The sequence below is a fragment of the Barbus barbus genome, assembly GCF_936440315.1.
Source record: "Barbus barbus genome assembly, chromosome: 8".
In the NCBI taxonomy this organism is placed as follows: domain Eukaryota; kingdom Metazoa; phylum Chordata; class Actinopteri; order Cypriniformes; family Cyprinidae; genus Barbus; species Barbus barbus.
In genome coordinates this window covers 31,281,425-31,296,543 of record NC_136736.1, presented here as the reverse complement: position 1 = coordinate 31,296,543, position 15,119 = coordinate 31,281,425, and the positions used below count along the sequence as shown (strand labels likewise).

Genomic DNA, 15,119 nt, shown 5'->3' with positions numbered 1-15,119 from the left:
GGAAAGTGGCCAGAAGAAACAGTTAAATGTATCGAAATTACTAACCTCAAGTGCTGGTCAGTTTAATCTGTAATAAGCTACTGTAGTTTTGTCTAGTTGAGTATTAAACTGCTAGCACCCATTAGGCTGTCAGTAGCACCCCATTATTATCATCAGTCAGAATACTGTGCTAAAGGACAGCATTATCGATTGGAAACTTACATTAATACATTTAGCAGGCAGATATTCACATGGATTTATTGCATAGAAAGGGAGGGAGCTAGAGCAAACAGCAACACAAAAATATCAGTCAGCCCAAAAATACAATAGTGTGTTCAGTATTAGGATCTTCAATGTACTAATTTTGGCATTTAGGCACTTTAGAAAATGTATTTTAATATATTTGTATGAATTATAGGTTTGTTAAATCTTGAGTATTTAAGTCATTTTAAGAGAAATAACATTATGTGCAAACTAATTGCAATGAGGTGGTTGTTTTGCAACAAGGTGAACACAGTCCTGCTGGTAAAGAAGTGGCAGGTACAAGAAAGATATTGTGACAGAGATATTGGAGAAAAACAGGAAAGTGAAGGTGCAGTTCAAAAGAGAACCTTTAATTATTTTCCACGGCCCCAGCTAAAGACTTAGACCTTTTTATGTGATGGTCATACAAATAGGCTAATAGGGTTGTCCATGTTTCAGAATTTGTTGTGGGTGTATGGGATGGCCTGGATGAGTGTGAGATTTCTGGCCTGAAATTTTGTCCCAGTCCGCCCCTGATGGTAATATCATGGTAGTCTTTGAAGGAGTATGATCTGCCCCAAAAAATATTTATGGTATTAGGTCAGTGGCTCTCAAACCTGTTCTGGAGTACCCCCAGCCCTGCACATTTTGTATGTCTCCCTCATCTATCACACCTGGTTCAACTCATCAGCTCGTTAGTGGAGACTACAAGACCTGAAGTGGGTGTGTCAGATATAGGGAGACATACAAAATGTGCGGTGCTGGGGGTTCTTCATGGAGAGGTTTGAAAACCACTGTATTAGATGGTAGCCTTCCAAAAAAGTACTGTGGCAGTACCATGGTACAGTGAAGCATCAAACAATACTATTTTATACCATGATGCTGAAATTCAGCTACCATGGTTTTAAATAGTAAACCATGCTACTTTTCAATAAAACCACAGTACTACAGTACACAGTACTTTAGAGTTTTAGAAGAATACCATTGTACTAACATGCCCAAAAATCACAGGATTACCAGGTCCAAAAAATAAAATAAAATAGTAAGTGAAAAAGTACCATGGTACTACCATGGTTTTGGTGTTAAGACCATGCTATTCTTTAAAAGAATGTAATCTCCCACAAAATATATAGTGATTGCATCAGATGGTATAGTTACAAAAAGTACTGTGTTGATACCATGGCACAGTGATAGCATCATATGGCAATACCATGGTACTTTGAGATATACCATGCTATTGAAATTCATGTACTACATTTTGTATGCTAAACCATGGTGCTTTCAATAATACCACAGTATGGTACATGTTCAAGACACAATGGTAGTACCATGTAAGTGAAAAAGGACAATGGTATTAACATGTTTTGCCATTAATAATTTGTTTACAAAGTATTCTTTGACGTATTTTGTAAACAGTGGTACTCCAAAGTACTTAAAAGAATACCATGGTATAACTTTGGTAAATTAATATAGTAATTACTGTACTTATACAACATGTTTTTGTAAGAATGGTTTGTTCAACATTACAGCCTTTGAAGGCTAAACAGAAGTTTTTTGTGTTTTGAGGAAGATACTAACTAACATACCGGGTCTGTGGGAGAATACTGTCGGCTTGGTTGTTTTCAGCTGACAAAACTAAGCCGTAAACTCTTTTGTGGCACCCTGTGCCTTGTTAGCGGTTGCATTAGGCTTAATTAGGCTGCTTTTGACAGCGAGCTGATGCCAAAATTCTCACCAGCTGAGCTGCTTTTGCACTTTGACTGATATCTGTTGCATTTTGTTAAAGCTTTTGCCTTTATTGTTCGAACAAATGGCTTCTGAGGTGATTGACAGCTTGTGTAGAGTGTAAGCTAAACACAGACTTCATTACATTGTATTAGAGTAGGGGGAAAATGAGAAAAAGATGGAAGCCATCGATAAAGGAAGTCAGGGAGAGTGAAAGAAAGACTGACGGAGGGGGGTGACAGTCTATAAGGATGAACAGATTTTGGTTGGGTAATTAACTCGTCCTTGTCTTTTTTATTTATTTATTTAAGAGCCAAAACAAAGACATCTTTATGAGTTAGATGGATTCCAACTGTGTGATAGCGGGAAGGGAAGGGTGGAAAGTCTGATAACCGGAGATTTTTTTTTTTTTTTTTTTTGGCTTTTCTGCAGAAATGCGGGGTGAGGGTGATAGGAGTATGAACAAACACGTACATACCCACACAAACACACTGTAGAATGTCAGCTCAACCCATACAAACATGCACAGATGCACTGTGGAGCTCCACAGTTTGAGCCAAAAAATAATGGAATGGGAAGCAGCATTCACAACCCATTTAATTACATATGGTGTATTTTCAAATAAACATTGATTTGACAGAAATGTGCATAGACAAATCATTCATAATTAGACCAGAAAAAATACATTACTGAAGTAATTAGGGTGAATTTTGATTTCATGTTCACTTCAAATATGTACAAACTATCTGTTTTTAACTCATCTCAAACATTGAGAAAAAAAAAAAAAATAGATGAAAGATTTCTCATTCCTGGTTCCATTTCTTTGAACTTGGTTAGAATAAATAGCCTGCCAGGAAGCAGTCATACATTGTATGTATGTAATAGTGGAAACTAACCTGCATTTATGTGGTCCTTCCCATTGAAGAGACGCCCATTTCCAACCGCTGGTTTTTGAACTGTGGACAGAAATGTAAACATTGTATTGAAATATATAATATGACACAAAAGAATGTGTTTTGTGGTCAAAAAGTGCTCAAAATAATTAATAATGATATATGTATTAATGAATATAAGTGTGCATTCTTGAATTAACAAACTTCAGTTATCATCACATCATAGCATTTGATTATTACTTGCTAATTTACACTAATACCTACTATAATACAATAACTTGTAAAACAGAGTTTGTGCAACTCTAAGTGTTTGCATTCATGTACTTGTGTAAAGTATTGGGCCTTGGATTGACAGAGATATAAAGTATATTTTGGAACTTGAGGCTAAGTAATAAATTATTAAAGGGTCGCAAGATACATAACATAATTACAGAGTACAGAGAATAACATCATGCGACCTGCACAATTACTAATTGAAGCACACCAGCATTTAAACATTAAGGGAACACACAAATATAGCAGCAGAAATAGGTCAATGTCTATTGTTACTGCTCTGATATAAATAGATATAAAAAGAAGTGAGGATTAGAAAAATAAGATTTTATTGTCACATTTTAAAAGCAGGTTTTCAAGACACAAATTCATCAAGCAAAAATATTCTGTTCACATTCGCATTTTAAACAATGTACTAATTTCAAAGTTGAGGTATAGGCTGACCACAGTTAGAAGGTACTTTCATAAAGCAAAGTGCATTATCATTATCATCCTCATTATTATGATTAACTTCATAGTCTGTATCAGAAGCATCACCACCACTAACTAAGCTTTGCGGTGCAATAAAAGGCCCATAACTTTCAAATGGCTTTATGAATCAGGTCGCTTTGTACCAAAAATGTCCGAGTCAGAGCCCGCTGTGTCTAAAAGCAGAGAAATCAATGTGAGAGCTCGCGCACCATGGATGTGAAGGCGGTAGCCTGACTGGATCCATTGTGAGCGATCTATTCTACCCAACTCCCCACCTCCGAGGAGAATGCTGTCGACTGTTCGACAAACCCCGAGATGCCCGTGTCCAAAAGTACAGTTAGCATGAGTCATTCGGATCCGAGCAGACATCAGCAGGGGTGTGAACATCAACCTCAATCCTCCGCTCTTTGAAAAATAGACTGCTTTGCTTTATTAGAAGCTTCTCGGTTCGGTATACGTGATGCATTTAAGAGCCCGAGAAGAATGGCTGTTTGGCATCACGCCTCGCTGGGTGACGTGTTGACGGCGTTCTCGAGAGAGCGCTCGCACTCATTAATGTGGTTTCCGAGTCGACGAGAGACACGGGGCGGGAGACGGAACGCCTTTAGCAGCTTTAATAAATGGTATCTGGTACATTAACTAATTAAAAAATATTAAGAGTGAAGAAAGAAGGGGGGGGGCACGGTTTAGGGAAGAAAATAGCGATAAAGTGGCTGCTTTAAAAGCACATTGCATGACGGTGCCAAAACATCTCTTACCACCTCACAGCAGGAAATTACGTTAAAAAGCCCCTCAGGAGCCAAGGGTCTTTATCCTTTTATTTCCATTTTGAATAGCTCTATACTTCTTGTATCGACATAAAGACCTTTTGAAATGCTTCTTCTAGATCGCTGAATGTTCTTAAAGGCATAGTTCACATTAAAACGATAATTCATCATTTACTCCAAGTCGTTCCAAACCTGCATGCCTTTCTTTGAAATGTGAAAGACAAAAGGAAATGTTTACACTTTTTCAATAAAATGAAAACGCAAAAGGGGATGAACAGTGTAAAGGCCAAACCAATGCCATTTGCTGTCACTAATGTCAAATTTGCCACCGTATTTGATTATACACCAATGCAAATGAGATTTGAGCAAATAATGACTTTCTTTTTGCTCACTTAAATCTATCCTGTGGTTCTAAACAAACTACATTCATGATATATGGTGAGGTCATTTTCACTTACATAAAGTTGCAGCATGAACATTCTTTAAAACATTTGCTTTTGTCTTGCACAGAAGAAAGGAAGTCATAACAGTCTGAAATAACATTGCAGTAAGTTTTCATTTTGGGGAGACCTATTCCTTTAAAACAGCTACCGCTTTGAACATTTGTACTAAGGTAATACCTTGGAGTAGCATTTCAATACTAAATGATAATCAAATGGTACTGCCACAGTTTGTGACTCTCCCTGTCAGGATCCTAATACAGAACCGATTAATATAACCAATAAAACCGAATGACAACTCAATTCTGTAAATGATTCAACATGGCTATGAAAAAGCATATGGCAATCTTGGACAGCATTCACTGCTAATCACTCCCGAAGCTTCACAGTGCTTCAGTGAACCAAAATTGCTACCAGGTGTTGATATCTGCTCAAGTTCTCTCCCACCCCAGCGCTCAGTGCTTCCTCGTCGTATGAAGACGGAGAAAGGAAACAGCTGTCTTTGTTTATGGGACTTGTTTTTGGAGCCTCCACACCAGCAAGCATTTGCTCAGAATAACACACGCCAACACAGTTTTGGATGATCTTTGGGAAAAAAAAAATGTGAGAAATGTGAGATAGAAAGGAATAACCTAAATACTGCCACAGAGAACACAGAAACAAACACAAAACATGAAGACTCCCTTACTTAAAGGAACACTCCACTTTATTTTGGAAATAGGCTCATTTTCCAACTCCCCAAGAGTTAAACAGTTGAGTTTTACCATTTTCGAATCCATTCAGCCGATCTCCGGGTCTGGCGGTAGCACTTTTAGCGTAGCTTAGCATAGATCAGGGGTTTTCAAACCCAGGGGGGCGCGAGCATCAATTAATTCAGAGACATTGCCTTGAAGATTTATGAATACGAGCTTTCAAATCTTCAGCCATCCGCTAGGCGACAGTGAGAATGGTGTAAAATGATTTACGGTTAGTCATGTCAGAAATCCAACCACGGATTGGCATGTTGTTATCTCAGAAACAGGCTCAGCCATCACATTGAATCAGGTAAGCTGGTTATATGTTTATGTTTCTTAATGCTACGCACTGGAGACGCAGCAAACAATATGGGAATGATGTTCACACACTTTGGGCTCTGGGGGGCGTTGGGGGGGCGCGAGTGAAATTAGACAAACTTGGGGGGGGGGGCGCATGTCCTAAAAGGTTGAAAACCCCTGGCATAGATCATTGAATCTGATTAGACTGTTAGCATCTCGCTCAAAAATGACCAAAGAAGTTTTCTAGGCCGATTTGTCTAGGAACTACACTCTCATTCCGGCGTAATAATCAAGGAACTTTGCTGCCGTACCATGGATGCAGCAGGCGCAATGATATTTTGCAGCGCCTGAAAGTAGGTAACTAGTTATGATATAGCTTGGGACTACTTTCAGGCTCTGCTTAATATCATTGCACCTTAAGCTACGCTAAAAGTGTTACCGCCAGACCCGGAGATCGGCTGAATGGATTCGAAAACGGTAAAACTCAACTGTTTAACTCTTGGGGAGTTGGAAAATGAGCCTATTTCCAAAAAAAAGTGGAGTGTTCCTTTAACCCCTCTTTCCCATAATTCTCTTATCTCATTGGTGATGCCATCCCTTCATTTAAGTTGAACACATCGTTGATATAAAACCATGCCTAATAAAAAGTCAACATGAAAGAACATTTGCAATGCATTTTAGTTCCATAATGAAAAACTGTTAGATGCTCTTATTCAGTGAGAATTGATTGGATGGTGAAAAGTTGGGGTTTCATAGAAGGATAGAGAACTGCAAATTCTTCCTGCCACTTTTGGTGAGGCTTTTTAATTGGGAAACTCAGTGTTTACTAGTCAAATCTATTTTTGTTTGCAATTACTGAAGCACTCTTTATTACGTTATCGACAACCGCCGTTAATCTGTTGTGGTAAATATTGGCAAGGTTTTAGAAAGGCTATATTATACACCTGCAGCTTAAAACAAGTGGTAGCAATAACATTAACCAATCATTTGGATGATCTAAGCAACATCAGTGGAAAAAGGAAACTCATTACACAAACATTTTTCTCTTTGCAATAACAATGCATCGATCAATTTTTCACAATAAATCCAAGAAAATGTATTAAGATACTCAATTTCGATTTCATGTTGACTTTAAAGGCAGTGTTCATCATGACAGCATATGTTTATATAATCTTAGGTGGACTCTCCATTTATCAGACTTGACTCAAGTTGTTTACATGCAGAAACCTTTTAAGCAATACTTCGCCTTCCCTTATTACTAATTAAATCATGCTTGCGTTGTATTCAAAAAGTACTAAGAAGCACATTCTCAGTAATGGAGCCTCCGCCCGTATGCTTTAATTTATCTGAAAGCTTCATGTTCTCTCTTTCACCAAAGGTCTGTTCCCATGTTCTGCTATAATAAGGTAAAGTACTCGTAATCAATCTCAGGAACTAGTCAAAGTGCAAACATTGTGGCATGTCCACAACAGCTCTGAGCTCGCCGATGTTCTGATCTTGTCCAATCACATTGATTTAACATAAGTACAGCACACTGGATCAAAGTCAGACCAGGATCAGCGATTGAGGTCCTCTTGGCTTGGCGTTCATCAAGCGGCTGGATACAGATTCGCTCTTGGAGAAGTTCCCTCCAGATGAGTACGAGCTGGCTAGATGTCGTAAACAAGCTGAGCACACTAGTAAGACAGGGTCGTCAGTATCCAAGAAAGAAAAGAACACGAACAGAACGAGGAAACAGAAAAATCGAAGTGTTGGGTTCATCTGGATGCATCCGAATCCAAGCATCTGAGAGCGTTTTTTGAGGTTCTCCTCCAACTCTTCAGTCTGAGATCTGCATTTGTCAAGGACTTCCTTCACGAAGTCAGCATTTGCAGGCAAACCTCTAAACCTTTAATCCAGGTGTTCACCAGTAGGAATTCCCATCGCCCTTCTCAACCCATACAGTCAATTTCGGCGTCACCCCAGCCCTGTGCATGCCGCCGTTCGGGTAATGTGCATTGTGGGGGCCGTAGTAGGCCATTGTGGGTTGGTTCCTCCTGGCCGTAAGATGGCGACAGCTAATGGCCATGACAATGACAATGAGCAGGAACAAGATGGCTCCTCCACCAGCCATTATGTAATACCAGTTGGGCAAAACGGGTGGTACTGACAGTGTATCTATTGTTGGCTCACTCTTGCCTGGTAGGGCTCCCCCTGGTGGAGAGATATACAAACTGTGAAACATGCCACACTACTGCTAGGTTCAAATGCAAACACACTAATGCCATGAAAGATGCTGTATTGACTGTTTTGGCATAAGCTTCATGCTCTATGTATCACTGTTCGAAATCACCACGAAATAACCTCTTTCCAGTAGAGGAATAGATGTTGAGGGATCTACGTTCGGTTTGCATAGAGGCATGTACATTGAAACAATGGGAGTGAAAGCAGTGCTGTTATGTAACGTGCTTTCAAATAGGCACCTGAGTCAGACTCCAAGCATGTTGCAAATAAAGACGGCCCTGCTCTAGTCCTGGGGAGTGGGAATGCCGTACTATAAATCGAACTGGATTTTTTTTTTTGCATGCTGGATTTTGGGACAAGTGTCTCTCCAGGACTACTCAAAGGGCAGGTGGATACATGACTACAAGTGCTGGTAGTTCTCCAAACCGTTATGTCTTAGGGGGACATTGGGGCTGCATTCAAAACAAGAGGCTTTTTGCCAAGCAGAGGCACATGCATTCTGTTCTCCCTCAGTTCGGTCTTCTGGTTCTTGCAGAATGTCGACAGATAACTGATCACTGCAGGAGTTTGTAATAGGGCTGGGCAACTTCGTCAATACATCGTGATGCACCACTATATCAGAAATAGATCACAATTGAGAAAGACCCAATGTGACTGTGTGAAAGACTGACTCTTTTTTGCAGTGTCTCGCTTCAATTTTGTCAAGCACACCATGTTTTAAATTATTACGACATGCATTTATGTGTAACTTCCATCAATCTAACATTTCTGTTCAATTTTCTTTATCAGTAATCAAATTTAGTGGCTGAAAAGTGCAATAAACTTGTAACTTTGGCATCACTTTGATGTTTTCAGTTTTAGTTTAGGTTTAGTTTTTTTTTTACTGAAAATGTAGAATGACTACTTTGATGATCACTGATTATCCTAAACTGAATGATAAGAACGTATATCAATGCACAAATAACTAACTAAAAAATAAAAGTTAAATAAAAACTAAATTGAAAAAAGTTAAATTAACATTGAAAATACATAAATACATTTAAAAAGTTAATAAATAAATACACAGATAAATAAATAATAAATCAAGTTAAAAAGTAAATTAAAATGTATATAGGGAACTATATCACAGATGCAATATCTTGGGGGAAAAGGTCACTATAGATTTATGGCTGAATATGCATACACTCAGTTTGTAAGTTAAATTAAAGCCATTAAACCACCTAGTGTAACACTCTAAGACATGTGATAGGCTAATTTTCACATCCACCACAAAGCTACTGGTGAGTTCAGCTGCTCTAGAAAGCCAACGTGAAGCGCCGCATGTTGACTTTAAATTGAAACAGCTTTGAGCAATTTCTGACACACTGAAAATAAAACAACCCTACATCTCGACGAAAACAACCAAAATAGTAACAAATATTACGATCACACAACAAATGGAAGCAGAGGTTCTTGTCAGCTCTGCTTTGTCTATCTCACAGATTAGTAAGCACCGTGTGAGAAGCGAACATTCGAGAAAAGAATGACACCAAAAAAAAAAAACAGTTCTCCGGGGACTCCAACGAGACATACCCTGAGTCTCTGATGCAATGCTGCCATCTGAGCAGAACCCGGCTCAGGCAGACATCTTGTTATGCTATATTCAGCCACAGAGCATGACTGAGCCACTCATTAGGGAGAGCGACTTGGCTCTTCCTGTGTCTTTTATTGACACTCATTTTACAAAAGAAAGTGGAGGTGCTAATATGCCGGCAGCTTGTTTGGGTATTATTGCCAATGCAAGAATCCAAGCTTTTTAAAAATACAATTTTGTAAAAAAAAGTAATGGAGCTCCAAATATAAAAACCATCACACTGCTTCGGTGTCCAGTGTTGTACTGCAGTCCATGTCTATGTGTCCATACACACTGACAAATACTCTGTTCTCGAAGGATCCTACACCTTTCTCACAATTCCCATGCCTTTTCTAGTCATTTGTGATTACAGATAAGGATTTTTCATTAGAAAAATCATTAGATTGATGATTTGATTTTTTTTCTGTCAGGTACCAATTTAGAAATGAATGCATGCTATAAGCATACAGGTGACTGCTTTTCTTCAACAGTTCTATAAAGAAGTCATTTATAGCTGTCCATGTTATGTCTAAAATACATTTTTGACACAAGGATCAGCAGAGTGCAGGATCAGCTATTCATAAAAATAAAATGTGCGTTTTAGAGCTCAAATGTCTCCAATAAAACAAAAACAGGCATGCATTTACATATGAATCTATGAACTATCTTTCTTTTTTTTCCCTAGCATCATTTGCCATCCAGGGATTCACAAAGGAGTCCCTTTAGCAGATATCCTATAGACTTTGAATATAGTATCAGTTTCTTTAAAAATGTTTGGTAACATTTTAGTTTAGGGGCCAGTTGTCACTACTAACTACTTGCTTAATAGCATGCACATTACTAACATATTGGCTGTTTATTAGTACTTATAAAGCACATACTAATGCCTTATATTTTAGACAGTATTTTAGATCCCTTAATATTACCCTACTTAAACTTAACAACTACCTTACTAACAATTAATATGCAGAAAATTAGGAGTTTATTGAGGCAGTAGTCATAGTTAATAGTTAAAAGTGAGAATTGATCCGCAAACTAAAGTCTGGCCAAATGGTTAAACCCTAAAATATTTCCAAGGTTTTCCATAGGAATGCACCAAGGGGTAGCATGGCTGAATGGAGAAGATGCCTCAAAAATAGATTGACAGGATACCCATCTGGTTTGGACTGCTACGAATAGTCAACGACATCAAACGAAACAATACTGACACAAACTCAATGATATTTGAGAGCTATGACAGAAGGCATGATGTTCAGCGAATAATGACTGGAATATTTCATGCAAGAAAGAAAGTCATACAATTTTGAAGCGACGTGAAGGTGAAGTTTCTGTTATTTCTGAGGAACTATTCCTTGAATGCCAAACTGTGTCATATTGTGGCAGATCAGCCTCATGGGTTCAGCAGCCTGACAGCCCATGTTTGGGCATCTTTCCCAACTGGGAACTTAAATACATCAAAAACGGATTGGTCACCTCAAATAACCGACCCAACCCCAGGCTCCCCAACTCATTGCATAAATACCGCATGCTAGGAAGTAAAACGAACCCTAGATCATCGCTGTAAACAATAACTGCTGAGCTGGGCAGAGAGCTGGAAGTGCAAACATTCACACCCGAGGCAGAGAGTTTAAACTCACCGGTCATGTCTGGAGGGAACGCGGCAAAAGGCTCTAGATGAGGAAAAGAGAAAGATGGGGAGATGCAGAGAAAGAGAGAAAGACAAACAGAGCAAAATGTTAATCTGTAATATAAGGTTAACCGTGGGGATCATCCATGCATTACTGTATCAGATGCTGATGACTCATGCACTGAATTTCATAAAATTATGAATAACCTACATCAGAGACCACAAAGGATGGTTCGTGAAATATGAAACTCTCAAATCAAAAGAAAACAGGACCACGTAGATTTTGTGTATTCTCATTTACTACAAATTTTTTCATCAATTATTATTTTTCTTTATTATCATTATTCCCATTATTTTCAAATATGAACAAGGCTATTATTATTATTACTACTACTACTACTACTAATAATAATAATCTGTTATGATTATTATTCCCATTATTTATCCCAATTATGAATGCTTATTATTATTATTATTATTATTAATATTAATTTATTATAATACAAACAAATCTAATACCCTATTTTTTCCAATTAAAACCTATATATATGTATATATTTACTAAGACCAGATACTACCATCATGTTAAAAACATTGAGTATCTATATTTTTAATCAAATATATATATATATATATTTTCCAAATTAATACAGGAATGTGTGTATCACAGTATGTATCACTTTTACTTTCACTGAATCATTTTAAATGGTCCTTCTGTTGATAATGAATTTTTAAAAGTATAAATATTCAATGAGGTGTTTAATGGTTATGAAAATAATGTAACACAGTCCTTGATTTTCTGGAATGAATTATGACCTGGACATGTTCTTAACAGGTTTTCAGATTTACCCAGGTGCTGTTTCCAATTGCTATTATTAAAAGCATTTTTCCTTTAGCTAAATGATATGTGCTGAACCCTTATTCAGTGTTCAGATAAGGCATTTGATTCTCAGTTTGTTGGCACAGAAGCATGTTTTCAAGATGTTTTCATGTTGTGAAGGTTTTGTTTTGGGGAGTGAACACGGAGGGACAGAGAAGATTGCTTGAATTCTTGAAACGCAAACAATTAGAAAAAGACGAGAAACTATCGTGGGGGCCGGCGGCTCGGGGATCTCTTTTTGGTGGAAACTGCGAGTCCAACTGCACGGGTCGATAAGAACTCTCCCAGCATGCTTTGGGAAGAATCACAACAGGCGCATGGTGGAACACGAGCTCAGGAGGCTTCCGATTTTTGGATTCGAAATGAACCACCAAGTCCCGTGGCCTCGGAGCGAGCCAAGCGGCGACGCTGTGAGCCAAAAATGACTAAATCAGGGTTTCCAGTTATGGACTGGGAATCGTAGCAGCGGCGAGGTCACATTCTGATGTCTTTAAGATCATATACCACAAAGCTTCTGTGCGAGGTCCATCCTCAAAAAGCTAATCAGCTAATTCTGTTAAAAATCTCTGTTTACAAACATGGAAGGAGAAGCGCAAAGGAAATAATGAAACATAGATTAGCATCAGGGCCCAGGGGCATTTGTGGCCTAGATTTGATTCTACATTTTGCATTTGATGGCAAACAACGAGCCGCAGTATTTTTTGGTGTGTGTCCTCCTTTCATGTTAATAAATTCTATTTTGAGAAGCTCTTTGAGATAGTGGCTGTGATGGCTAAGGTTTGATTCTCAATGAATTATGGTGAAATGGTGGAACTGGAATATGTGCCGTCTGTAATGAAGAGATAAAGGTGAACTTCACAGGAAACCAGAAAGAGCGTGGCAGGGAGAAACATCTGGTAGAGATATTGCAAGGCTGTGGCTTAAATTGTTGCTATGAATGACAACAAAAGGACAAAATCAGTGATGGAAGAAAAGCTGAAACGTGCACACTTACGAGTACACTCCTCCAGTGGTGTGTTCACACTCATGTGGATGTTATCGATCCAGATGTGGCCTTTGGTACCCTCAAAATATCCTTCGATTACCACCTGTGTGATGAAATATGAGAAATTAGTAAAATGTCACCATGATTTCTGACAGGCTGTCAAATAAACAACTAATGACGGTTCAAATGAGTAAAGATTTGGGCTGTCAATAGATTCAAGTAAATAAGCAATGATGTTGTGCATAAAAAATGAGGCCCTTTTTGGGACCATAAAGACTTTTATAGTGCGACACTTTTTAGTTGTTTGAAGTTCCATTATAATTCCATATGATCCTTATTAGATTCACATTTTTTTACTGTTTTATGGATTAAAAAAAGTCTATATTATTATTATTAACAACAACAATTATTATAAATACTTTACATTTTTTATTACAATGATGGACAAATAGACTTTTGGATAAAAAATACACTAAATAGACCTTCTCTTGTGAATTTGGTATGAAATGTATGAGATTGAGAATTAATCTCACATTTTGAACACCACTATTACAGTTTATTTTGCTTTGTCAAGACCAAAACATATTTTCCTTGTGATCTCAACTTAAGTTATTTTGCTTACAACAAAAAAAAAAGTTAGCAGTCAACATAGCAGTCAAGCTTGTAACAAAATAGTTCAGTAGAAGCCTGGTGAAGAACATTTCAACAGCAACATACAGTTAATAACAGTTAATAATATAGTTGACCGTAATTGACTGCGAAATACGTAAACCTACCAATATCCGTCACTATGACATATTGCGAGAGGAAAGAAATTGATTACCATACATTACATTTTTAATATAATATTTTACTGAAGACCTCGTCTACTCTGTTTACCTGAAATTCATTAGGAGATCGAGGTATGATGGTCCGCCCTTCTTTCCAGATGTGCTCCTGGTCTCCACGGAGGAACCAGAGCAGGGTTTCCTCTTGGTGTTTGTTCTGCAGCAGGACCCTCAGGGTTCCCTGATCTTCCAGCTGATAGGAGAACATCAGGCAGAGAGGTCCGGTGTCGGGATCCACACTGGGACTGAACAGCCGGGCTTTCTGGCCTTGCGTCTCAGGACTGGCCTCGATGTACAGGTAGTTTCCCAAACCTATGAGAGAAGAAACACAGCAAGACATATCACACAGAGCGACAGATGAAAATGTTGCAGCCTTTTGGTTAGTCGCATGTAATCTTGTTTATTCCCCGCTGGGCAAAAAGTGCCATTCAGCACATGACATTTTAGCAGTCTGGTTTGTGTCACCACGGGTCCGACCTATCAAACAGCCAGTGAGCACTTCCTCAGCCCAAACTGTGTTTCCAAGCAACACGTTTCTCTTGTCCCGCCCGTCTAAACGCCATGCTGTGTGATTATACGGAAAAGTCAAGTGTGTCATTGTGGGAAAAGTCAAGCACTTTGTCATTAGTATTAGTGTCGTTCGTGAGCGACGGTGGCCCACTAGGCTCTACTGTAGGCACTTTAGGTGACAGCAGGTGTCTGTTTGCTAAGCCGAGAGTGAAAGAGCGTTAAGTGGGAGCAAGGCACGACCCCCACGGTGAAGAAAGAGCGGAGAGACAGGTGCGCTCTCTTTTATCTCTCTATATATTTGTGAATAATCTTTCCAGACGTTTCAAGGTCAAAAGGATCTCGAAAAAAGCTCACGTGGTGGCGGCCCGGCATCTCCTTGAGTCATCCGATTGGACGAGGAGGAGACATGTGACCTATTGGAGTCTTAAACATTTTGAGAACTGTCAGAAAGCGCCTATAACACCTTGCAGCTGTCGGCACGGCTTGTTAAGTCTTTCAGAGAGAGCATTTAAAATATTCCAAGGCAATGAATTTAAAATAGGTTTAGGTTAACAATCCCCTTAACTTCACTGGGAATGCATATATGAGGAGATGTGAAGGGGCAGGGAGCGAATATCTTTAATTTATGTG

General features: G+C 38.6%; 1 protein-coding gene across 2 annotated transcripts in view; it reads right to left on the bottom strand.

Annotated features, from left to right (window-relative positions):
• LOC306873885 (neuropilin-2-like) overlaps positions 1–15,119 on the bottom strand; it is a 74,003-nt gene that overhangs the window by 2,587 nt on the left and 56,297 nt on the right. Inside the window, exons 13-16 of one of the 2 annotated variants that reach the window (XM_079423413.1) lie at positions 14,032–14,291; positions 13,162–13,255; positions 11,298–11,330; positions 2,844–2,903 (exon numbers count right to left, since the gene is read on the bottom strand). In XM_079423413.1, the coding sequence (XP_079279539.1) occupies positions 2,844–2,903; positions 11,298–11,330; positions 13,162–13,255; positions 14,032–14,291 (447 nt within the window). The remainder of the gene's footprint in view (positions 1–2,843; positions 2,904–11,297; positions 11,331–13,161; positions 13,256–14,031; positions 14,292–15,119) is intronic. The other variant, XM_079423414.1, reaches the window with a different exon arrangement.